This window comes from Momordica charantia (assembly GCF_013281855.1).
Source record: "Momordica charantia cultivar OHB3-1 chromosome 4 unlocalized genomic scaffold, Mcharantia_2.0 BLBB01000004.1, whole genome shotgun sequence".
Lineage (NCBI taxonomy): Eukaryota > Viridiplantae > Streptophyta > Magnoliopsida > Cucurbitales > Cucurbitaceae > Momordica > Momordica charantia.
The window spans coordinates 17,051,611-17,078,737 of NW_028275162.1; the positions used below are offsets into that span (position 1 = coordinate 17,051,611).

The 27,127-nt window shown below is 33.6% G+C and overlaps 2 protein-coding genes across 2 annotated transcripts; both read left to right on the forward strand.

Annotated features, from left to right (window-relative positions):
- The first annotated feature begins 13,722 nt into the window (after nt 1–13,722).
- LOC148211948 (uncharacterized) lies at nt 13,723–14,401 on the forward strand. The gene is made up of 2 exons (XM_088122958.1): nt 13,723–14,058; nt 14,138–14,401. Exons 1-2 carry the CDS (start codon nt 13,723–13,725, stop codon nt 14,399–14,401), a joined length of 600 nt encoding a protein of 199 aa, XP_087979084.1.
- A 9,911-nt stretch (nt 14,402–24,312) lies between these two features.
- LOC111024263 (polygalacturonase-like) lies at nt 24,313–26,015 on the forward strand. Its single transcript, XM_022301916.2, has 4 exons — nt 24,313–24,794; nt 24,903–25,192; nt 25,304–25,532; nt 25,635–26,015. The coding sequence occupies exons 1-4, from the start codon at nt 24,363–24,365 to the stop codon at nt 25,863–25,865; spliced, it is 1,182 nt and encodes a 393-aa protein (XP_022157608.2). The 5' UTR covers nt 24,313–24,362; the 3' UTR covers nt 25,866–26,015.
- Nucleotides 26,016–27,127: the final 1,112 nt, after the last annotated feature.

Consider the following 27,127-nt stretch of genomic DNA (forward strand, 5'->3'; position numbering starts at 1 on the left):
GCAACGACGGATGGCAGTGCGACGGCAGCTGAGTTGAGAGAGGAGAGGAAGAGAGAGATGATTAAGGTTTTTGGTTTAATTTGAAAATGAGAGGTGGGGGAGGGGTGAGGCCGAGACGGAACTCGTGTGTGTTAGATATCCATAAATGAATTAAATTTACCAACCTATCAGTTTAAACTTTTACACGAGTTCGGTGCAGTGAGATGTTGGAGCCACATCAGACACAACTTGTATGCATTATGTCATGGTCATGCTTGTATAGGGCCTGTTGCCCGTGGCCGCATGCCCATAACAACCTCTTTCCAGATACTTTCATGTCATGTATTTAGTTTTGCTTGTTATTTAGTTTTCCTTGTACTTTTGGTGGCGAGTGACTCCTCGCCACTTTGCATGTTCACGCTTGCCAAAGGCAAAATGCTTTATAATCTACCTTAGGGTACACCTAGTCATCCTCCCTACATTGCGTTGTATTCTTGTCTTGCCGCTAATCTATTCTCTTGCATTCAAGCTTACAACAACTTCCAAAATGCTTACAAACGTTTTCCAAAACCTTTTTCTCTAACCCCGTTTTCCAAAACCGTTTTCTCGAGAACGGGGGTAGAGGTTGCGACATATAGCCTTTGTGCCACCGGCTATTCGTTTCCGCATTGGCTGACTTGCTAGAGGGTGAAAGCAAGTGCCGCACAATCGCTTCCTGAGTCCCGTTAAAGTGCGATTGTGACACATTGCATACGAGTTTACCGAATTTGCATCCATTGGATGCGAGTTTACTAAATTGTGTATGAGCTATCCTACTTTTGAAATTAGTTTCAAAACTACCCTATTTTTGTTTTTCATTTTTTAAATTATATTATTTAAAAAAAATCCCCCCAAAAGTTGGATGGTTGGATTTTGGAAGGGTTTGAATTAAAAAATAATAACAATAAGCCCAGCTCTCAAGGTTCGAGAAAGATTTGGTTGAACATCCGAATAGAAAAGCCGACGTGGACCCTTCGTTTGACTATTGGCATTCCATTTTGTTTAGATTAAAATGAATGTTCTACACGTGTATTTTCCATATTTATAAGTTATTGCCTAATCCAATTGAAAATCGTCCTACGTGGCTAGTATCCAGAACCAACTGACAATTCGGTGTTTTATTTCCTTATGTTAAAACAAACGAAATAGATTGCTGTAAATATGGTTTGGTTCAGTTCAACAAATTTTATGCAGTTCAATTTGGGAAATGTCAGCGTGGCGGGGCTGGAGATGCCCTTCTCCATCCTTGTTCTCTCACATTTTAATGCTCATTCTCATCACCAAACCTGATTTTGGTTTGGGGGCAAGGTTAAGAAAGATCGTGCATGACGATATTTTTCCCTCTTCTTTATCTAGTTTAAATACTTATATTCCTTTATTTTCAACTTTTCTCCATTTTGCTCCCAAGTATTTTCAAAACATATATATTTTTCGTTTGTGTACCTTTTCTTGATGCGATCTTTGAATATGAACTTCAGAGTTGCTGACGCAAACTTGAACACATGATAGATTATTTGCACACAAGTGTGTACTAAAGCCTAATACATTTTAATACCTAAGTCATAATAAAAAATGTAGTTGATACGGGGTGGAGAGAGAAGAAGTTACACCCTCTTAGTTTATGGTAATTTAAAAAGTATAGATAATGTTGGGGTTGGAAGGAGGACAAACAAAGTCTCACATTAGTTAGGAAATGAAGTGATTCATAATATATAAATGAGGACAATTATCTTGAGGTTTTTTTAGTGAAATAAAAAGAAAAGTCGTGTATGCCCAAAGCAGACAATGTCAAACCATTTTGAACGTGAGAGCATACATCGTGTTTCAAGCCTCTCATCTTTTTAAAGTTGAAATATGGAAGAAAAATGGACTAAAATTTATTAAGATTTACCATAAACTTTCTACTTCTAAGAAATGTTTTTATGTCTTAATTAACCCCATTTAGCTCACCCTTATATCATTGGGTCTGCCTAGTGCAGCCGGCCCAAAGAAGCAAACATCGAGCTCGACCTAGGCCTTTTTGGTATATATACGTTGTATATATAAACTATGTAATACTGACAAACAGATTACAACGTGACTGGCTACAAATGATACAAATTCAAACAACTTGATGAACACCAAAATTTTATAAAAATAGTCGAGGCACGCTTAAATAGCACTGACATGAAGACAATTATTCGCTCTGCACAAGTTGCTAGCAGACTACAGCGATCGTCTCAGTAGGATACAACGACCAACTCCGATAGAACAGCAACCTCGAACTACTCGGATCAGGCAGAACTCGTAGACACTTGCTCTCAACATAAACTAGGAAAACAAAATAGAGAATTCTTGTGAGAGGAGGAGAATATCCAATTGTAGTATGCTTGGATATCTCAAAATGAAGGAACACAACAACTATATATAGTTGTCAAAATATGTAACATCTCACAAGTATCTTTAATACATATGTAACCTTTTTACATATGTAACTTAGCACATACGAAGTTAAAAAGGTGTAACTTTGTAACCTTAACAAACTAAATAAACAATTTTTCATTTAAATAAATAACTTCAAGTTTAATAAATAAAGAAATAAACATATTCACAACGTATATGTGAATAAATTTCTTTAACTCTCGCTTTCATTTACAGCTTAAAATCCAACAGGCCCAAGTCTTACGGGCTTGAAGTATTATTTGGGATGAGCCAACCATTAAAACATTGGCCCATTGGGCCTAACTGAATGGATCAAAGTTGGACCGAACTTGAATTGACTCTTTGGATTTGACTTGAATTAGCCCATATAATAAACTATATTTTAATTATTAAAAAAAATTTCAACCAAATTATTGAGTTTTAGAATTTGTGTTTTTATTTTATACTTTTTTTAAAATTTTCTTTTTATCTTTAAAAAAGTTATCAATAAATTTTGTTATATCATATTTTTACAACTTATTTTATTTTATTTTAAATAAATAAATTGTATTACTATATTAACATTAAAAAAATTAGAGGAATGAGAATAACAAAGAGAATAACTTTGCCAAACCGAGCATAGCTCAAATGGTTAAGGCACTTATCTCTGGCCAGAAGGTCATGAGTTCGAATCCCCACCTCCACAATGACCTTGAGGATTTAAGCCCGATGTTGACCTACCATTTAGGTGAGTGGCTAAATTTTGGCACCTATTTTAAAACTATTTTACACAAATAACTAAATGATATTTTAAGACTTCTAATAAATAGGGTGATTTTTCAACTTTACCATTTCCATGATTTTTTGGCTTTCTTATATTTAACCACCAAACTAATTTTGTATTGAATTCAAATTGCTTTTCCTACCATTTTAAGTTAATTATTTTAATTACTTTGTTTTGAATTTCAGTTAATTTAAACGATTTGTCATTATTCTACTATCTCTCATCTCATCAATATGTCATTATTCTACTTTATCTTCTTCTTCTAAGCTTCATCTTATCTCTTTGCAACAATGAATTGTTTAGTAATCACAATAATGAATTGTTTAGTAATCACAATTCACCATATCTGAATCTTTTTTAGACGTTGAGTTATTTATTTTGTCTTCATTGGTAGATTCATTAATATTCAATATTTCATTCTCTTCATCAGATTTTGTATCATTCTTTCAAACATTAGAATAATTATCAAAATTAGAAGATCAATAAATGTATATACCAGTTAAAGAAAATCAAAATTAGAATTCAATACATGTATAGTTTAAAAGGTCCATATGTGTATATACTAATTCATAATTAACAAAATACCAAAGTCAATATATCTATATACAACTATACAACTCAAATATCATAAGTAGAATGTCAATGCATGTATACACCAATAATTACCTCACTAACAATTGATCATCGAGATGTTCCTCCTAAAAAACTTCTAGAATTACCCCAATTTGTAAGGTAAAAAAAATTATTTTATTCTTCAACTTCAATGAAATAAGAATAGTTCTCTCAATTATTTCGATCCTATTAAATTTGGATGAAATTTAACTAGATTTAAATATTTCTTATTTTTTATTGATTACTGTCAAATAAAAACCAAACAACTTGAGTATCATATAGAATTTTTTAATCAATCTGTTTTTATGTTATTTTGTACTATGCAATTCCTTTGTTTGTGGGATCATCTTCTAACCAGATGTAATTAAAAGAAATTATAGAATGAGGTTGTTACCGATGCTTATATATGGGATACATGGAAATTTTATTGATAAGTTCTTTACAATTGTAGCCAATATCTTATTACAATTGTTAAAGAGCGAAACGGTCCAAACAAGAATAACAATCGGATCGGTAGGAAGAACCTCGGAAGTACTACCGATCGGGGTTGGCCCAGAACTTAAGGGTCGGCCCAGAACTTAAGGGTCGGCCCACCCAAAGGCTGACCTGACCTCGACGTCGAGCAGACCAAAGTGTTCTCGGCTATGGGTTGAGAACATCTCTCGACTTCTCTCTTGGTCCCTGTCCCGACCAATCGGTGTTTATAGAACCTCGACCCTGTTTTGATGTTGGAGCCCGCAACGAAACATCTCACGGGCCAAGAAGCCCGATGATGTGAATCACCTAGGGTTCGAATAATGAAACCCTAAAAGAGAGGGAGAACCATAAATAAGGAAAGGGGTCACACCTAAAAGGTACGCCCGAACCCCCTACTCTTCTCCTACACTCTTCACTCGACTTCTCCGATACTAACTTAGGCATCGGAGCCCATGTGGTCAAAGCCACACCGGACGAAGTGCTATCCTGTTTTTCAGGTCACGTTGATCCCTTTATTCTAGAACATTGGTGCGAATTTGACAATATCCCAAGAGGCCAAATTTCTGCATCAACAATTGTTACCGTCTATAAGAACTATTTTGAAATTCGAAGCAAAGTTTGCCGAAACAAGCCCAGATCCGAGGAGATTGGAAAGAAGCAAGTTGATTTGAACCTCAGTGGAGGTCAACGATGTTTTGGAGAGAAGAGCCCGAGTAGGGCAATCGACCACTCGGGAGAGATATGCCCGAGCCCTGATCACCAACTAGATCTATCCATCCTCAGAATAAGGGAATCGAGCGAGGAGGTGGAGTCGATCCCTTTGACATTAGAGGATCGACGGGTCAACACTGGAACCAGGTTAGGAAGTGAGGAAACGACGAGCCTCGTAAATTTCCTCAGAAGCAACACCGATATATTCACGGGTCACATGAGGACATGCCAGGAATTGATCGGGAAGTCTGTTGACTTTTTGGCCCTTAATCTCGGTTAATTAATTTAATTAATTAATGTTTTGATGATAACAAACACACTTAGTATTAATTATTTTTGATGTGTAAGAATTATTGTTATAAAACATAAATTTATTATGAGCTTCAATAATATTATATGATATACTGATAATACATATTTTGTTTATTGATAATTTTAGTGTTTTAAAGTGTCCACAGCGTAGAGTTTGATACGACGATTCCAACGAATTTTGAATCGCCCAAATCAGAGCTCAAACGAAGAAATTATGACAAAAACAAATTGAAAGGAAAAATATCGAGAGGATGACGTGGCGGCCAAATCAATTAAGTGGACCGATGAAATAGCGACACGTGGCGAGATATATTTACTGAAATTTGTTCTAGTTTATAAAAGAAATGCAAAAGAAAAAGAAACGAGGAAAAAGAAATGAAATGAAATAAAAAAAAGAGAGAAAGAGAAAGAGCGTTTGAAAAAAAAAATGGCGTTGGAGCCGTTAGAGAGAAGAAAAAAAATTATTATTTTATTATATTATATTTTCAAAATCAATTATTATTTTATTCAATTAAATCTCAACCTTTGATTTGCAATCATTAAAGAACTAATGGTCCAAATTCAATTTCGATTTCTATTTTATTTTCAACTTTTCCTCACCTATTTAAACCCCACTTCCTTCAACATTTTATACAACTCATTCTCTCCCAATTTTCTCTCCAAATTTCTACATTGTTAATCTCTCTTCAAAGCTTTAATTTTTGTTCTATATTCTTGAGGGAGATTTTTTATTTAAGAGATATTTGAGCTTCCAATTTTATTTCTTTTAGCCAATTTGAGAGTTTTTATTTGTAAGAATTTTTTCTTACAGATTTGTGAGCAAATATTTGTATACTCACTCTTTGAGAGAGTTTGTAAGTTCGTTCTCAAATTTCATATCATTTGTAAGGGTTGCTCTTAAGCCCTAAAAAGAGCATTTGTAACGGTTTGATCCTGAACCGTGGAAAGGATCGGGTTTCTTCTTGCTCCCGGAAAAAGAAGGTTTTATACCGGTTTGACTCCTACCGTAGAAAGAGTCAAAGTTTCTTAATCGAATACCCAAGAGGCGCTTGGGGAGTGGAGTAGGCCGGTTGTTGCCGAACCACTATAAAATTTCCGGTGTCATTTTCTCTAACCCTACTCGATTTAATTTTTGCAATTAATTTTCTTTATTACAAATTGCATAAAATTAATTGTTCGAATTTGTTATTCATATTTATGCTCAATGTTTATATTTGAATTATTTGGTTGGTGAAATTAATTAGGGTGTTTGTATTTCTAATTTATTGTTTAATTTGTGATAAAATTAATTGTTCCAAAAAAAGTTTACTTATTTGTTTAAATTTGGGCCCACCGTAGTAAAAAGTTTATAAAGTTTAATTAAACTCTATTCACCCCTCTCTAGGGTTGTCATACTGATCCAACAATTGGTATCAAAGCTCGGTTTCGCTCTTCTACAAAAATTATTTTTCAAATTTTATCTTGATACTAAATATCTTCTTAATTTTTGAAAAATTATTTGAAAAACTTAATTGCTAGGGCTATGACAATTTTAGATTTTTTTGAAAGTTATTGTATTGATAAACCTCCATTGTTTGATGGTAGAAAGTATGATATTTGGAGACATCGTATGAAAACATTCTTGTTGTCTATTGATTTTGATATTTTGTATGTATGTGAAAATGATGTATCTAAATTAAAATTAAGTGATGAAATGCTTTCTTTTAATGCCAAAGCCATAAATATCATATGTTGTGCTTTAGATAGAAAAATATGTGATAAAATTTTACATTTTACATATGCATATGATATTTGGAATTTTCTTGATTATATATATAGTGTTGAAAATTCTCCTTGTACTACTAATGATTTATTTGATGTGAAGGAGAATTATAATTCTCAAAATCAAGAAAAATTCCATGAAGTGGAAAAAGAAAAACGTGATAGATTCTCATTGTGCTTGATGGCTCATTCAAATTATGGGAGCGATGTTGAAAATGATGAAAATGAGGTAAATCATAAACCTCCTTATGATGAATTAATTGATGCATTTGAGAATATGCAAAATGACCTTCAAAAAATTAGCTCTAAATATGTTAAACTATCAAAGAAGTATAACACATTATCCATAGAGAATAAATCTTTGATAGATGAAAATTCTTGTTTGAAAAATAGAGCTACTAATGATATGTTGTTGCATGAAAATATTGATGATTGTTATGATGGGAAAAATATCTTGAATGATAGGATTAAATTTCTTGAAAAGGAAAATGAGGATCTCACATCTTTAGCATGTGAATTAAAATTGGATTTAAATGATTTGAGAAACAAAAATGAGAAAATTGAATCTTTTTCTTTGGAGTTAAAAGATAAAATTACTAGTTTGGAAAGTGAAATTGTTATTTTAGAAACTAGCAATATATCTTTAGAAAAAGAGAAAATTTCTTTTATTGACAAAATTAAAATTCTTGAATGTGATAGTCATGAGAAAAGTGATATTTTGCATGTGCTTAAGAAAAAAGAAATGCTTGCAATTAAAGAGCTTGAAATTGCAAAAGAGTCTATTAAGAAGTTGACAATAGGTAGTCAAAGATTAGATAAAATAATTGAAGTAGGCAAACCTTTTGGTGATAAGAGAGGTTTAGGCTATATAGATGAATGTTCTACTCCTTCAAGTTCTAAAACTATATTTGTTGAAGCATCACCTATTGTGCCTAAGCTTAATATGCCTAATGTTGTTTCTAAAAATGCTAAATCTAGTTTTGTGCCTATATGTCATCATTGTGGTATTGAAGGACATATTAGATCCAAGTGTTTTAAATTGAAATATGCACGAACTACTTCTTCTAGAAGAAATTTTTCTCAAATAGCAAAGTCTCACAATGCTCCAAAAGAAAATTTCCCAAAGAAAAGTAGAGTGCACAAATTTGTTGAAAGAAATAAATCATTGTATAATGTTAATTGTTCATCAAGTGGCAAGTATGGACATAAAACTTATTCTTGTCACTTGCCTAAATCTAAAGCTTCAAATATAAATGCAAGTTCTAAATTTATCCCTAAGCATGGAAAGAAAAATATGCATGTAGAATCAAAATTTGTACCTAAACATGCTTATGTTAGAACTAATTATATACATAGTGCTAAACTTGTGTCTAAGCATGTTCATGGAAAATCAAATTATATGCATAATGACAAATTTGTGCCTACATGTCATTTTTGTGGAGTTAAAGGTCATACTAGGCTTAATTGCTTTAAATTGAAAAATACTTCAAGGAAGAATTTCTATAAGAAAACTATTGTGCCAAATCATTTTGTTAAAAAGAAATTCTTGCCTAATGTTGTTTGTTATTCTTGTGGCAAAATTGGTCATAAATTTCATACATGTTATTTGCCAAAATTAAATACAAATAATGTTGAAACTAATTTGAAATGGGTTTCAAAATCTATGCTTCCTAGCAATGAAGGACCCAAGAAATTGGTACCAAAATCTTTTGGTTGAGTTTTATTTTTGTAGGTATGTTTCAAGAAGCAAATGATTGCTTTGGACTTCAAATTGAAAATAAATTTCAAATGAGCAACGTCATGGCTTGCTTGAACCTAACAAAGGAAAATTGTCTATGTGGTAACTTTTATTTTTTTTAGATTATTTTACTATTGATATAATTTGTTGGTATAATTATATTTTTTTTTTGGGCTAGAGAAGTCGAGATTAGTTTCTTATTTGAATCAAATGTCTTTGAGTAAATTGAGAATTTGTTTGACATTTTTGTCTATTGGTCGATTATTTATGGATTAGTGGATTAATGCTCTTGAGTAAATTGCAAAAAAAAAATTTTGGCATTAGTCTTTTTACTTGATTATTCATGAATTAGTGAATTAATCTTTTGAAAAGTATGTGGTAGATTTTGTTGAGATTTATCCATCATCCTTGTTGCTTAATGGTTTAATATTCTTGAAATATTGTGATAAACTATTTTGAGATTTATATCCATAATATTGATGGCTTATTATTTAAAATATTGGATTATATGTCTTGGAGAAATTATTGAATATCTATTTTGGCATCTTTTACATGATATTCGAATATTGGTTTCTAATATTTATCAAAGTTAATTTATGATTTATCAAAATATTGAAATTTTGATGTTAAGATTTATCCAAATTGCTTGATTCTTTGATAAACTTAAAGTCTTTAATTTTTGGTCCATTAGTTGCTTGTTATCCTTGTGTTTTCTTGAAAAATACTGTTATGGATGATTGATATTTTGTGTTGTGAAATATTGTTTTTGATAGGTGATGGTTATTGTTTACTCTCTTTAAAGAATTTGTTTAGATGCTTTTTGGCCATAAACTATGTGCTCTCTATGAAAATTAATTTCAAAATTTTGTTCATTATTGAAAATGGTTTGTTTTAAAATTTTGTTTGAGTGGTTGAATTCTTTGTCACAGGGGGAGCAGCTAAGAATTAGTTTATATTCTAGAATTCCGTTAACATGTTGTTCAAAAGTGTTTAATTGATTTTTGTGATTTTTGCATTGTCTATCTTTGATTAAATTATTTTGTAGTGACATAAGTCAATTTATTATTTTTATGATGTCATTTGCTTATATTTAATTTGTAATTTTTTTGTGACATAAATCAGAGTATACCTATGATCAGAAACAATTGGTATCAGTGTTTGCCTATATTTAATTTGCAATACTTTTTAAGTGGTGTAAATGACGATATTGTTTTGTTGTTAATTGATATCAATGTTGATTGTTCTTTATAAATTGTTTTGTTTAGCATTTGATATTTTTGGTATCTTGATTTTATTTTTGGCATATCGATGGTGTTTTAATTCTCGATATTTAACTTTTTTAGAAAAATTGATGAGTTCAATTGAGAGTATCTTTCATGTATGTGATTTATTGTGCTTAATCATAAGAATTAAAATTGCTCTCTTGAAATTATACTTGCCTTATGTCATATTTTACTGAATGAAAATTTTGTGGAATAGTTTGATAATTTGTTTAAGATAAATTGATATATCATGATTTGTTTTTATATATATCTATCTTGTGCAAATTCTTGAGATAATTTTTGTTTGTATTTCTTTATCTCCTTGATATTTATTGATATATCTTTTTAAGAGGAGACTGCATATCTTTAGTGGGAGTTATAATACTTGTGAATTTGATGAAATTTTTTCTACATATTGTTTTTTATTGTTAATGTGTTTTTTAAAGAGTATACATAGTGATTTTGACATTGAGTATGCTGGGAGAATTTGCTAAAATTATTTAAAGTCAATTAATCTAAAATTGCAAAAACTCTCATAAGCACCTCTACTAAGGTTGACAAAGATTAAAGGCTAAATGTATTGACGTTAAAGCTTATTGAGGTATGTTGAAACTTTACCCCTCTTATGCTATTGTTTATCTATTTAGGAGAGTAAGTATTCATCGAATTAAAATTTGTTTTAGAATTATTTTCTTATAAGTGATGCTTCTTGATTTTTCTTGTTAATTTTTTTTAGAAGGCATTTTGATAGGGGGAGTTTTACAAAAACTTGTGCTAAATCTCTTTTTTGTCCCTTATAAAAGGGAGTGTTAAATTGCTTCAAAAAGGGGAGCTTCCATGTTTCTTTATTTATTTTTCTTACTTATTCGTTTTTGATTGATTCCAAAAAGGGCAGAGGTATTAAGAAAAATGAATAACCTTGTGAGAAATTGTGTTACAATTAAATTTATGTTTATCTTGATTGTGCTTCATGTTATCTCACACGCCACTTTGATTACATTTTTCTTGAGTGGTTTGTCATCATCAAAAAGGGCGAGATTGTTGACTTTTTGGCCCTTAATCTCGATTAATTAATTTAATTAATTAATATTTTGATGATAACAAACACACTTAGTATTAATTGTTTTTTATGTGTAAGAATTATTGTTATAAAACATAAATTTATTATGAGCTTCAATAATATTATATGATATACTGATAATACATATTTTGTTTATTGATAATTTTAGTATTTTAAAGTGTCCACAGCGTAGAGTTTGATACAACGATTCCAACGAATTTTGAATCGCCCAAATCAGAGCTCAAACGAAGAAATTATGACAAAAACAAATTGAAAGGAAAAATATCGAGAGGATGACGTGGCGGCCAAATCAATTAAGTGAACCGATGAAATAGCGACACGTGGCGAGATATATTTACTGAAATTTGTTCTAGTTTATAAAAGAAATGGAAAAGAAAAAGAAACGAAGAAAAATAAATGAAATGAAATAAAAAAAAAAGAAAGAGAAAGAGCCGTTTGCCGTTAGAGAGAAGAAAAAAAATTATTATTTTATTATATTATATTGTCAAAATCAATTATTATTTTATTCAATTAAATCTCAACCTTTAATTTTCAATCATTAAAGATCTAATGGCCCAAATTCAATTTCGATTTCAATTTTATTTTCAACTTTTCCTCACCTATTTAAACCTCACTTCCTTCAACATTTTATACAACTCATTCTCTCCCAATTTTCTCTCCAAATTTCTACATTGTTAATCTCTCTTCAAAGCTTTAATTTTTGTTCTATATTCTTGAGGGAGATTTTTTATTTGAGAGATATTTGAGCTTCCAATTTTATTTCTTTTAGCCAATTTGAAGGCTTTTATTTGTAAGAATTTTTTCTTACAGATTTGTGAGCAAATATTTGTATACCCACTCTTTGAGAGAGTTTGTAAGTTCGTTCTCAAATTTCATATCATTTGTAAGGGTTGCTCTTAAGCCCTAAAAAGAGCATTTGTAACGGTTTGATCCTGAACCGTGAAAAGGATCGGGTTTCTTCTTGCTCCCGGAAAAAGAAGGTTTTATACCGGTTTGACTCCTACCGTGGAAAGAGTCAAAGTTTCTTAATCGAATACCCAAAAGGCGCTTGGGGAGTGGAGTAGGCCGGTTGTTGCCGAACCACTTTAAAATTTCCGGTGTCATTTTCTCTAACCCTACTCTATTTAATTTTTGCAATTAATTTTCTTTATTACAAATTGCATAAAATTAATTGTTCGAATTTATTATTCATATTTATGCTCAATGTTTATATTTGAATTATTTGGGTGGTGAAATTAATTAAGGTGTTTGTATTTCTAATTTATTGTTTAATTTGTGATAAAATTAATTGTTCCAAAAAAAGTTTACTTATTTGTTTAAATTTAGGCTCACCGTAGTAAAAAGTTTATAAAGTTTAATTAAATCCTATTCACCCCCTCTAGGGTTCTCATACCGATCCAACAAAGTCATGGTACACCGACTCAACGTCGACAGGAGCTGTAGACTAGTGAAGCAAAAACGTCGTGCCTTCAACCAAGAAAGGAACGAGATTATGGCTGAATAGGTAAATGATCTACTGAAAGCAGGTTTCATACGAGAGGTGCCTTACCCCCAATGGATATCCAACGTCGTGTTAGTGAAGAAGCCCAATGGCAAATGGAGAATGTGCATCGACTTCACAAACCTAAACAAAGCCTGCCCTAAAGATTATTTTCCCTTACCTCAGATAGATCAATTGGTCGATGCTACCACTAGACATGAAAGACTGAGTTTCATGGATGCCTACTCTGGATATAATCAAATTTAGATGCACCTGCCAGATCAAGAGAAGACCTCTTTCGTCACAAGTCGCGGCTTATACAGTAATGTCATTCGGGTTAAAGAACGCTGGTGCAACCTATCAACGAATCGTAAATTGGATGTTTGCAGCATTAATCGGAAAAAATATGGAAGTCTACGTGGATGATATGCTGGTAAAAAGTCAAAAAGGCAATCAACATGAAGCATACTTGGTAGAGGCATTTGAGGTCTTAAGGAAATACAAGATGAAGTTGAATCCCAACAAGTGCACGTTTGGAGTGACCTCAGGGAAATTTATTAGCTTCATAGTGCACCAACGAGGAATCGAAGCCAACTTTGATAAAATCAGAGTCGTGTTGGAGATGGACCCACCTAGAAATTTAAAGCAATTGCAAGGGCTCAACGGAAGAATAGCAGCACTCAACAGATTTGTGAGTCGTTTAACCGACAAGTGTCTACCATTCTTCAAAATCATAAGGAAAAAGGGACAGTTTGAATGGACGGAAGAGTGTGAGGTTGCCTTCAATGAGCTATAGCAATACCGAGGAACGACCCCACTCCTCTCAAAACCGATCACTGGTGACGAGCTCTACCTATATCTAATTGTGTTAGACACTGTGGTGAGTTCAGCATTGGTAAAAGAAGAGGTGGACGACAGTCTCCAATTTACTACACAAGTAAAGCAATGGTGGATGCATAGGTTAGATACTCGTAGGTGGAAAAATTGATGCTAGCATTAGTCGCCTCGGCTCGGAGGCTACGCCCATACTTCCAAGCCCACAAGATAATCGTCCTCACTAACTTTCCTCTACGACATATCCTGCAAATGCCAGAGACTTTAGGGCGACTGGTAAAGTGGGCCGTAGAGCTCGGTGAATACGACATCCATTACAAACCAAGGACTGCAATGAAAGGGCAAGTTGTAGCGGACTTCATAGCGGAATTAACATCAAGAGAACATCAAATCTGTAACATCAATCCACAGCTAGTCCCACAAGGTGAGGAAGAGCAACCTTGGACCCTTTATGTAGACGGATCCTTAAATCTTAGAGGATGCGGGGCAGGGCTTCTACTGGTCTCCCCAGATAGAGAGAGATTCAAATATGCAATGCCGTTTAATTTTCATGCATCCAACAACGAGGATGATTACGGAGCTCTACAGGTAGGGTTGAAGCTTTTCAGATACATTGGGGGTCACAAACATACTCATACTTAGCGATTCATAGTTGATCATAAGTCAGGTGAAAGAGGAGTTCCAAACCAAAGAGCCCCAAATGGCGAGATACCTCTCCCAGGTAAGAGACCAGCTCGGCCAATTCTCAAAATATGAGATCAGGCAAATTTTCCGTGTCCAAAATGTCGATGTGGATGCATTAGCCCGACTAGTTGCAACCTATGATACCGACCTGAGAAGAATCGTGCCAGTAGAAGTTTTGCCCGAGCCGAGCATAAAGGTTCAGGAGGCAATGGATATCGACGAACAATGGCAACCTGAGGAGAATTAGATGAACCCTTTGATAAGATATTTAAGAGATGAGACCCTGCCTAATGAAAGGATAGAAGCCCAACAACTCAAACGACGGACAGGTAGGTATGTGCTCAATGATGGAAACTTGTATAAAAGAGGCTACTCTTTACCACTCCTAAAATGTTTAGCATCAGAATAAGCTGACTACGTCATGAGAGAAATACACGAAGGTATTTGTGGTAACAATTCTGGAGCATGATCTCTAAGCCATAAAATCGTTCGACAAGGGCATTATTGGCCAACCAATGTAAACGATGCAACGCAGTTTACTAAAAGATGCGACAATTGTCAGCGGTTCGCAACGATGCCTAGACAACCACCTGAGCCACTAACAAGCATAATGAGTCCTTGGCCCTTCGCCTAATGAGGAATAGACCTCATAGGACCCCTCCCACAAGGAAAGGGCCAGACCAAATTTACCGTAGTAGTAATTGACTACTTCACCAAATGGGTCGAAGCGAAGGCCCTAGCTACAATCATTGAGAAAAAGATCACCTACTTTATTTGAAGAAATATAATTTGCCGCTTCAGAGTGCCATATACCATTATCAGTGATAATGAAAAACAATTCAACAATGCGGCTTTTCGAGACTTTTGTAGGGAGCTAGGCATTAAACACATTTGCTCTTTGCCAACACACCCACAAGCTAATGGGCAGGTCGAAGTAGTCAACAAAATCATCAATAGGACTCTGAAAACCAAGTTAGAGAAACTTAAAGGATTGTGGGCTAAAGAACTTCCCAGGGCATTGTGGGCCTACAGAACAACACTTTGTACATCAACTACAGAGACGCTGTTCTCATTATCGTTTGGTTCTGAAGTAATGGTGCTAATGGAAATTGGTCTCCCTTCTCCAAGGGTATAACAATTCAATCTGCCTGAAAATGACGAATCCATACAACTCAACCTTGACTTATTAGAAGAGCATTGAGAGACAGCGCGACTACGGACAGTCGAGTAAAAAAATCGGATTGCTGGATACTACAATTCGAAGGTTAAGAAACGTAACTTCAAAGAAGGCGACCTGGTCTTGAGAAAAGTTATGCCTAATACCAAAGACTCAACTAGCGGGGAGCGTGGGAAGACCCATACAAAGTTACTAAAGTAGTTCGGACGGGCACCTACGCTTTGGAAGATCAACGAGGGAAGGTCCTACCCCACCCGTGGCACACTCAGCACCTTTAAGAGATACTACCACTAGTTCGGTGGTATATTCCATTTATTTTACTAGCACTTTATGCCTCGACCTTTGCTCATCCCAGTCGACTGTTGGGTGTGTTGCCCTAAACTCGTAGTTTGTATTTATGTAAAAACAAGTGTATATTCAATAAATTTGTTGTTGAATTCATAGCATTGCATTGTCCAAAATCCAATAAACTAAGAATCCGAGGTTATTATCATATAACCGGGACAATATATTTATTGGGTATATACCTGATATACTAGGTATATATTTGATATACTCCTAATATCGAGGTATATATTTGATATACCCCTGATATACAAGTGGATAATATCTCGTTAATAACCTAAAGGGTCTATAGTATATGGATAAGGCTGGGTACCTTATCCTAGCAACACTATGGATATGGCTCACTTTGTAAATGTTACAGACGACTCGATCCAAGTCGTTCGTGTAGAGACATGCGAGTGGGGTATCCTACACAATAAGTTTGTATAAGATCGGACCATGAAATAGCCAATTTTTAGATGTAACACCGTTGACTAACAGATTGCTATTTCATAGGATGACCAGACAACTCATTCTCAATCCTGTGTGAGTTATGGACTCCTGCCCGTGAGGGCTCGTCCTTTGATCTGTATAGGTGAGAGTGGCCAGAGTTGTCGACTCAATATTTTTACAATTTTGGGGACGAGACCGAGTGGGGAACTGGGAACATAACTTCACAAGACGGAATTCACTCCTCCCCGACTTTAGGGGAGTGGATGAGTGTTCTCTTAATTACTGACTCCGGGACTTAAACAAGGGGTCTCACCCTCTCACTTGCCCAAGAGGGACTTCCGGTTATTAGTCGGACCATAAACGAGTTGTTCATTAGAGGAGCAGTGGTATTTAAGGAGTAAGATGTAACTCAGGGGTAAAACGGTAATTTGACCCAATTTGAGTTACGAGCACTCGTGAAGGATTGACTTGCCATTAATGGTCGTATATCCGTGGATACGAAAACATTCTGCAGTGAGAAGAGTGCAATTGCGGGTCTTTGGTGGAGTGACCCGTAGTTAACGAATGTTGATTAACTCGGTTCATGAGTTTGATCGATTAATCTCGTATCGTTAGAGCTTCTGATCTGTAGGTCCATTACATCCCCTTGCTAGCTCATAACGGGTAAAACGAGGATAAAAAATAATGTAATAATTTGAAATGTTCAAACTATGTAAGGGAATATATATAATTTATATTGATGCATTATATATAAGTATATATTAATTTTGGATAGAGATTCAAAATTAATACTATACATTATGAGAGAAATATTTGAATAGGATTCAAATAATTAATATGAATTGGATTCATATTAAAATTCTAGATTAAAAATTAATGCACATAAAATTTACATTAAATCTATAGGTTATACAAGAGAGAATATGGTTTAATTAAATATGAGATATTTAGTTAAATGTTAAATAATTAATTGTTAATTATTTAATATTATATTTAATTAATTAATTAATAATTTGATTAATAATTATTAATTAAAATTTATTAATTATTAATTTGACTAATAATTATTTAATATTAATAACATTAATTTATTATTAACTCCCTGCATTTTAGCAGGGAGTGAGGAGTTTAATGACGTGGGGTAACTCCCCACGTCATTTGATATTTGTTTTGAATGCAGTTTTTTTCTGCTGGAAGAATAGAACAACGAGTACACAAGAACTCCCAGATTTCTCTCCATCTTAAGCACTCTCTTCTTCATTACCTATAGATTGATATCGAACGCTCCCACAAGCGTGTTTCCGGTACCTAGAGGATAGCACGTAAGGTCTTTTGGTAGTGGTGTTCGGGTGAAAATTAACTTGAAGAAGAGTTCTTCAAATGTAATAACATTTTTCCCATGTGTTTTCATTTTTGCACTTGTTTGATTTTGTTTCTCAAAAACTCATGAACAATGATCCGCTTCTGCTCCGGGATTCACATCCCATCATCGACTAGGTTGTTTACGACCCTTATCTGTTTATGGTATCTAGTTCTTTATTTGAATAATTTTCTTTTCTAATAAAAGCCTTCAACATTTGCCACATAACTCGTCCCTTAATACTTGAGTTCTTATATTGTTTCTAAACCAAAACTTCTCAAGTAGGAAGATATGTGTACAAATATCTACAGCTCGTCAAGAAACTCCAAATTGGGACAGACCTATAAGCAGGCCAAACGGGCAAAGATCCGGTCAACAAAGGCCCAGCATGGTCAAAACAAAAAGCAAGAGCCTAGGGTATAAAATCATTTGGCAGAGCTAAACAGGTTAGAAACCCAGAATATCATCGCTGGCTTCACTAAAAGTTAGATCCCAAGGCCAAAGTCTAACTTATAGACAAGTTCAAGAGACTTGACCATAATTAGACACCTTACGAACAGGGAGGTTGAGACGACCTATGGTTATAAGACAATAGCCAACAGCAGCAAAACTCGAGTAAGTAAAAATCCAAAATTGGATAAAAACCTATAGTAGAAGCTCAATGGGTTGGAAATCTTAGATGATACAACCAGGCAACAAGAACTCTCAAAATGAAGGTCTCGACACTGTCATGCCATTCACCGTTCATCTTGAGAGTGGGGGCAGCATTATTGTTATAAGATAGAAATCGATCAAAGAAATAGGCCTTTACCGACTAGTGAGGCCCAACCAACAACAAACAAAAGGGTATCAATTGGACCAAAGTGTAAAACCATTAGCAAAAGTCAAATAGGTTGGAAACTCAAGAGTAGACCTTAGAATATAAAACCCTGGGCAAAATCCAAACAGAGCCCAGGAGACTTGACCACAACCGACTACGACAAAAAGGTTTCGGGGCTAAGAAAGCCAACCCGTGAAACAACAAATGACCATGATGAGAGGGTACGAGGGCTGTTCCACAAAACAGCCACCCCTGGAACGACTAAGCAACAAGTACTCTCAATATAGAAGTCTTAACATTTTACTTATGCTCATCGGCTTCTATTTTAAGAGTGGGGGCTATTGTTATAGGAAGTGAAACGGTCCAAACAAGAATGAGATCAGACCGGAAGGAAGAACCTCGAAAGTACCATCGACCGGGGCCGTACCAGAACTTAAGGATCGGCCCACCCAAAGGCCAACCCGACCCTTGCTCGGCGCCGAGGTGTTCTCGGCTATGGGTCGAGAACACCTCTCGACTTCTCTCTTGGTCCCTGTCCTGACCAACCAGTGTTTATAGAACCTCGACATTGTTCTGATGTTGGAGCTCGCAAGGAAACATCTCACTGTCCAAGAAGCCAGATGATGTGAATGACCTAGGATTCGAATAATGAAACTCTAGAAGAGAGGGAGAACCATAAATAAGGAAGGGGGTCACACCTAAAAGGTACGCCCAAACCCCCTACTCTTTTCCTACACTCCTCATTCGACTTCTTCGATACCAACTTAGGCATTGGAGCCCGTGTGGCCAAAGCCACACCGGACCTAGTGTTATCCTATTTTGCAGGTCATGTTATTCTAGATGATTGGTGCGAATTCGGCGAAATCCCAAGAGGCCAAATTTCTGCATCAACACAAATAATTCTGACAACTTTTGGAGAAAAAGTGGCATTCACCTATTGGTGTGATTTGATTTTACCTTTACCATATATATTTATATTTTAATCTATTTAAATATAGGAAGTCTATTGGAGTTAAGTAGATATACTCCTCAGATTTGATTATAAAAAAAACACTCATATGGTCGGTCCCATATTTGTATTCTTTTTATATACCTTTAACATATAGGAAGACCAAAAATATCATTTAAAACTAAATTTTGTATGCAAAATCAGAATAGAGAGTCTTACCTTCGTCGAACAGCGGTTGGAAGAAGCGTTGGGCGACGGGGCGGCGGATCGGAGGGGCAGATTGGGCTGGTGGGCGGATCGGAGCGACAGTGGGCTACGAAGTATACTGTAGGCTGGCAGATTGGATGACCGGCTGACGTGACGGGATCGCAACGGAGTGTGGCGACGACGAGAACGGACGAATCGTGGGTAGCAGGCAATGCGGACGGCGTGGTGCTTCAGGCGGACCGGACGGTGTGGGTCGGCTAGCGGCAAGATGTGGCTGACTACAGCGACGTGCGAACACTCTTTAACGGGCAATAGTTGGCGACGAATCGAACCGCGGGCAGGCGGACAGTCGGCCAAGATGGTGGGCAAAACGGCTACTAATGTTGTTCTCATACATTCAGTTGCGAAGATGGTGGAGCGAACAATGGACGATGTGGGGGTGGGAAGATTGTGCAAAAAGGTGGGTGTGGGTCTCGAAACCATAAATTCCTCTAGGTTAGGATCTAAATTTTTCAATTTACTAGAAATAATCATATTTACCCATTTCATACGTTTGAATTTTAGATTTTAGAATTATAAATTTTAAAATCTACTGACACATTTTTAATAATTTTTAAAAAATCTACTTTCAAATTTTGATTTCAAAATATATGGTATCAATTCTTAAATTAGATTTGATTTAATTTAAACTTTATTCATGGTTTGATAAGATAAAATTGTTTCCGTACGATAAAGGCGGGTTGTTTTTGTTATTAGTTATAAATCTTAAATTCCTAAAATTAAATTAAACATATATACTTAATCAGTTTCAAGGGGTAAATTTGTCTAAAAATTCTATTCAATATTTAAAAAAATGTCATTTAGCAATTCTTGCAATATTTGATCTGTTTCGCCATTTTTTAAAACGCATTATTTAGTTTGGGGATGGAGTTGCCCCCAACATAAGGCTATACTGAAGTTGAAAAAATAAATAAAAACAAAGTAAATTACCAAAAAATGCTCCAGTTGTTTCAACGTAACGAGAGTTAAAAAAATGTACAAACTTCTTGAATGACACGTTTTCATACCAAAACTAAAGTCCTTGTCCAAACTGGATTGGTTGAAGGAAATTTAAATGTGTCTGAAAGTTTTTTTAGTACAACATGTGAAGTGGGAGATCGAACTCACAACCACGATATATGTCAATTACTGTTGAATTATACTCGGTTAATGTGTCATAAAGTTGATAAAAGTAATGTGAAAACTAAATTGCGAAAAGTTTTGCCATCTATTAGGTTGAACACATTTTTAGTATTGGTACTTAAAAGACGTTAACACTTTGGTCTTCTTTTTTCTTTTTTTTTTAAACTATTTATATCTTTAAAAGAATTTAAAGATTTAATCATTAAAGTCAAAATCTTATTATGATTTATTCATACACATAGATAAATAATATTCTTACCTATTTTTTTAAGTGTATGGTGTCCAATGGTGGGACTTATCTAAAATTTTGGTTTCAAATAATTAAAACTAAAAAGTTAGAGATCTGAACTCCTCCTACTCTACATATTGTTAACTTTACATGTATATACATAAACAAAATTGTTATAAATAAAATTACAAAGGGAAGAATCAAACATGTACAATAACTCATAATATAATTCAATAGACATCAAACATTGACATATTTATGGGAATAGATTTCAACGTATGTGGTAAATACAAAAGCACAATGGTTTTTGAAATCTCGGATATATCTTCACACAATTTTTTCTATTGTTTTGATAAATATTTGTATGATACTACGGAAATACCAATTAAATTAAATAAAATTAATATCAAATCCCATGAGAAATGAAGACATGGATTGAAATGGAGTATTGGAGTGTATAACGGGAAATGAGAAATGAGGTAAGCAATAGTATTTGCATGTGGCTACATGAACTTCATAAACGACTCTACACACTGTTTCCTGTCCACCGAACGACATGTCGCAATGGGAAACGGAAAAACGGTCTTTCTATATTTTCCGTATTTAATTGAGGTCGCCCCGCCGATTTCTTCTCCGTTTTATTCTCTGTTTCCTTTTTCCATTTTCCTCTCTGCAAATTTCCGAAATTACCCCTCGATTCGGTTTTAGACCTAATAACTGGCTGCCTACCCTTTTTGGGTCAATGCCTCAAAATAGACCCACTTTGTGTTAATACTTCAAACTTTTATCTTTTATTTTTTTCTTCTTCAACAATGGTAGATATTTCAAGCTGCAACTAATTTTACAAAATGTCAACGGGAACATAGTTCAAATGGTAATTGGTACTTATTTCTTTCTTTGAAGTTGAATACCTCCATACTTTCAATTTGTTATTAAAAAAAAAATATAATAATAATAAATAAATAAATAATTTCGTCAAACAACTCTCTCACACCCTCTACAAAATTTAACATAATAATAGTCCTCTTTCATTTGAATGCACATAAAATTATTGCAACTTTGAAAATAACAAGATTATGTTTGAAATATGGTCATGGTTTTAAATATTCGTCAACACGTCGACATTTCTATCGACATATCCATATTTTCATGAGTTCGATATCGATATGAGAGATAAATCGACATTTTTATCATAGTACAAAAAATTGACAAAATATGAAAAATATCAACAAAATGTCACTAATATATACATAATATTAAGATTAAATTATTTTTAACTAATTTAGAAACAGGAAAATGTTTATTTGTTCATTTCAATATTTTTACAATTTTTTTAAATTTTTTAACTTTTACAGAAATATTCATCGATATCGACATTTTATCGATATTTCCATCTAAAATCTTGAATATGGTAATATAATTTATCATATATATTCAAAATAATAGTTTATTTAGAAAAAAGAAGAAATTTTTTTGTTTGAAAAAAAAAGATTTAAACTGTTATGTATATATTTTTTTTAATCTCTTTGAATGAACCCATATTATGTTCTAAGGTTAAGGTTTGATCGGTCACTCTTATATTTGTTCAACTAAAACAAATATGAGCAGATTAGAGTTTGTATAGGAACTATTCTAAGAATATAGTTTTTTTTAATATATATTATTTTGAGTTAATATTGAGTTTATCAACTTACGAATTTTTTAAATATATATTATTTTGTCATGATTCGGCTAAAGATATTATTTGAGTTAATTTTTTTTAAAAATATATTATTTGAGTTAATATTAGTGAATTTATTTTTGAAGGGTGATAACACAAGAGTCCATGTCTTTTCCATTATGTCATCTCTTGAGACTAGTGCATATTCCATATATGGACATTGATTTTAAGAGAAATATCGTACTTTGTTTGTTTGTTTATTTTTGATAACTAGGTATTCATTTTTCTTAAAAATAATAATAATAATAAATAGGTATTCGCGGGAAGAAACTCAAAGAAAATTATAAGACAAAAGAAACATTTAAAAAATCAAAATTCAAACAATGTTTAAAAGAAGAAACATTCATATTTTACATTACTTCAAAAGCCAAAAAAAAAAAAGAAAAAGAAGAAAAAAAGTCAGATTTTACGGTGAGATCATGACCAAATATTTTATATATGGAGAAATAAAATACATGAATGAACATGGAACGCTTGAATACGTGATGTTGTTGTCTGTTGAAGCAACAGAGAAAGTATGGCACTGTGCATATTTTAAATTAAAAAAAAAAATTATTCTGTAGAATTCATTGCAATTTTTTAGATAAAAAAAATATTTACACTGACGTTTTAATTTCTTCAATTCTGTTACCTGATCTGATTTTTAAATACGTCTTTAAAATTCTATCTAAATTTGGCTAAAAAATATCTTACGAAAATAACTTAAAAAAGGGAAGAATTTACAGAATAATTTCTACAAAATAACTTCCCTTTTGAGGCTCATGAGATTTGGCTAAAGATATTATTCGTAAGTTATTTTATTTTTTAAGGACAGAAAATAAAAGCAAAACAATGTTTGCAATAGATCATAAATTTCCGATTTCTTCCTTCGCATTTTGTGCTTAACGACACTACAAAACACAAACCATTTAAGAAAATTTATTTCATTTTAATGAAAAATATATTTTTTCCTAAAATAAAATTTCTTGTTTTTATTATATTATTATTTTAAAACAATAATATTTTTTTAACGAAAAAATTATACTGCGGTGATAATTTTACAAAATATCAGTAGGAACGTGGTCCAATCATACAATACTTACCTCTAATCATCTCCAAGAAATAACATTGTCCACCTAGTCCAAAATCATTGAAAAAAAAAATTACTAATTTCACTATTAAAACCTTAAAAGTTAAATCAAGGTAAAACTTAAAATTAATTTTGGAGTAAAATTTATATACTTTTTGTAATTTATAAAAATTGGCTCTAAAAAAAATATAACTAAATTTAATATATAAGTACTGAAAAAAACAATATATATAAAAAGGATTATTAAATGCATTTCCCTTAATTCCTTTGTAAACAAAAAATAGGCGTACCACCAATATTGGAAATTAGGTTATGGGAAACTACAAACCTTATCGAATATCTAGTGAATCACTATTTATTTATTTATATATTAAATGTGAATCAAATTTCAATCCAAAAGAATTTTATAATTTCGGCGAGGGATTTATCACCCAATTTTTTTTTTAAATTTTACTCAGTTTGAACCAAAAAGTAATTTTTAGTCCCCAATGGCGAATCCCAATTATACAAAATATCACGTGAGGGCATATTGGTCAATTGACGAAAGTAATTTCGAAATCAGAGAATTGTCTATTTGTTTCCTTTAATGATCCAAAATGGAGTTCCCTTTATTGTTTTCCTCGCTTATATAATAAAGGCTTCAAAAACCCCTCCAAACCACAACACGCTCAAAAACTCTCTTTCTTTCTAAAAAAGTTTTAACGCATTCCAATCCCAAATGGCTCTTCCCATAAGCCTACACCTTGTTCTGTTCCTCTCCCTCGACTCATCGCTCGCCTCTTCGTCGACGTTCAACATCGTCGATTTTGGAGCCAAACTCGATGCCGAAACCGACTCGTCCAAGGCCTTGGAGGCGGCATGGAGCAATGCTTGCAAGTCTTCAGCAGCGGCATCCATTTACGTGCCCAAGGGCAAATTCTACGTAAGTAGTGCAACTTTTGAGGGGCCTTGCAACAACAATGCCCTCACCGTACGCATCGATGGTACTCTGGTGGCTCCTTCAGACTTTCGTGCGATCGGAAACTCTTATAATTGGATTATTTTTCGACTTGTCGATGGAGTTACTGTCTTAGGTGGCATTCTTGATGCCCAAGGAACTGCACTGTGGGCTTGCAAAAAGTCCGGCCAGAACTGTCCCTCCGGAGCCACGGTACCAATATTATTATTTTATTTACAATTTCTTGTTTTATAATTTCCAAAGATTATGTTACACCTTTAAGGAATAAACTGTTTGTTTTGTTGTTTGTTTTGTGTGCAGTCGTTAGAATTCTCCAATTCGAAGAACATAATAGTGAATGGCTTGACATCACTGAACAGCCAGATGTTTGACGTTGTAGTGTATGAGTGCCAAAATGTAAAAATGCATGGACTCAAGATCTCAGCCCCCGGCGATAGCCCCAACACCGATGGAATTCATGTTGAACGATCATCGGATGTCACCGTCATCCACTCCAATATCGGCACCGGTGACGACTGCATCTCAATCGGTCCTGGTACATCCAACTTGTGGATTGAGAATGTTGTTTGTGGACCCGGCCATGGAATCAGGTACTTCTCTATGGATTATTAAATTTATTATAATCCATTAAACTTTTGGGTGGTTTTTTGGACTCCTAATTGATGAGAAAAGAGATCATACGGTGCGTTTTTGGACTGCAGTATTGGGAGTTTAGGAAAAGAGGAGCAAGAGGCTGGGGTTCAGAATGTGACGGTGAAATCTGCAACATTTACCGACACCCAAAACGGCGTTAGAATAAAAACATGGGGAAGGCCAAGCAATGGGTTTACCAAAAACATAATTTTTCAGGATATCCTCATGCTTAATGTCCAGAATCCTATCATCATCGATCAGAATTACTGCCCCCACGCCCAAGCTTGTCCGGGACAGGTACGTAATTCGTGACGTACCATCTCCGTTTAAAATTTGTAACGATTTAATCCCAACCTGATATGGAAAAATTACATTGATATGGAAAAATTACATTGACAGGATTCCGGGGTGAAAATTAGCAATGTGACGTATAAAAATATCCACGGAATATCGGCGAGTGAAGTAGCAGTGAAATTCGATTGTAGCCCCAAATTTCCATGCAGTGGAATAAGGGTGGAGGATGTGAGGCTGAGTTGTCAGAATGAAGCAGCTGAAGCTTCGTGTAGTCATGCTGGAGGAACTGCTGCTGGCTTGCTTCAGCCATCCAGTTGTCTCTCCACAGTTAGTTAATTAATTGATTAATTAATTAATTAGACAACTAAATGATATCTTATTGTTTTCTTTAATGTTTGTTTAGGCATTGTACTTCCAATTTTAATATATTGTTTGTTAGTAAAGTCGATAGCAGAATTATTGAAAATAATGAATATGATTATTTCGTATGGCGTGTGTGGTGTATGTCAAGGAATTAAAAACAATTTATCGTTCACAACAAGATATATATAATTTTGAAACCATAACGTTCACTTTTTTATTTCTCGTTTTCACCCTAAGTATTTAACCATTATTTGTAATTTTTGTTTCTTATTTTTTAGAAACATTATCATAATTGTATAGACATTTTGAAAACAACACAAACAAATTTTTTATTTTATTTTATTTCTATTTTTAATTTATTCTAAAACATTTAAAAAACCCAAAGTACCGTTGAAGTTTGAAATTGAACGAAAATTTGTGAACGCCCGAAGTTTGAAAACTAAAGCAACACCGGAAGTTTGGAAACTCAAATTAAAACACCAAACACCGCCAGAGGTTGAAACTAAACGGAAAGCTTTTTCTGGAAATTATATGAAAAAAGAAGTACAAAAATGGGAGGAATTTAATTCTTAATTTTGGTATCCCAAGTATATAATTATAATTTTTTTAACAGGTTAGTATAATTAAATCGAAAACTTTATTTATTTGTTCAAACGATTATTAAAATTAAATATAATTATTCATTAATGTAAATATATGTCTTAAATTACCATCAATTTATGAGAAAAGAATCAATTAAAAAATCACAACAAATGTAATAGGAGGAAATTAAGTGAGGGTATTTTGGAGACAAAAAGCCTTCATTTAATATAACGAAGATAGAAATTTATGAAATATGGATTCTGAAATGATCGCCTAGAGAGAATTTCTATATAATAAAATAAAGCACACATTTCATATATCTAACTTAATTATATTAAATAGGATGCTGGTTAGGCATTTTTGTGAACTTACAGTAGGAGAAGAAGACCTGCACACAGGATTAAAGTGGTTTCTCTACAGCTTGAAGCAATGCCCAAGGTAGTGGTACATACGTTTTGATTTGTTTATGACAAATTGTGGTTTCAATCGAAGCCAATTCGATACTTGTGTCTACATAAAACACATCTCATTATAACAAGTTAATTTCATGTTAACAAATCAACGAGGTTAATGTTCTGAAGTTACACTTGTGCAAGTAAGACATTGGTTCTACAAGTAAGATTCTGGGAACGAAAATATCTGTCTACAAGTAA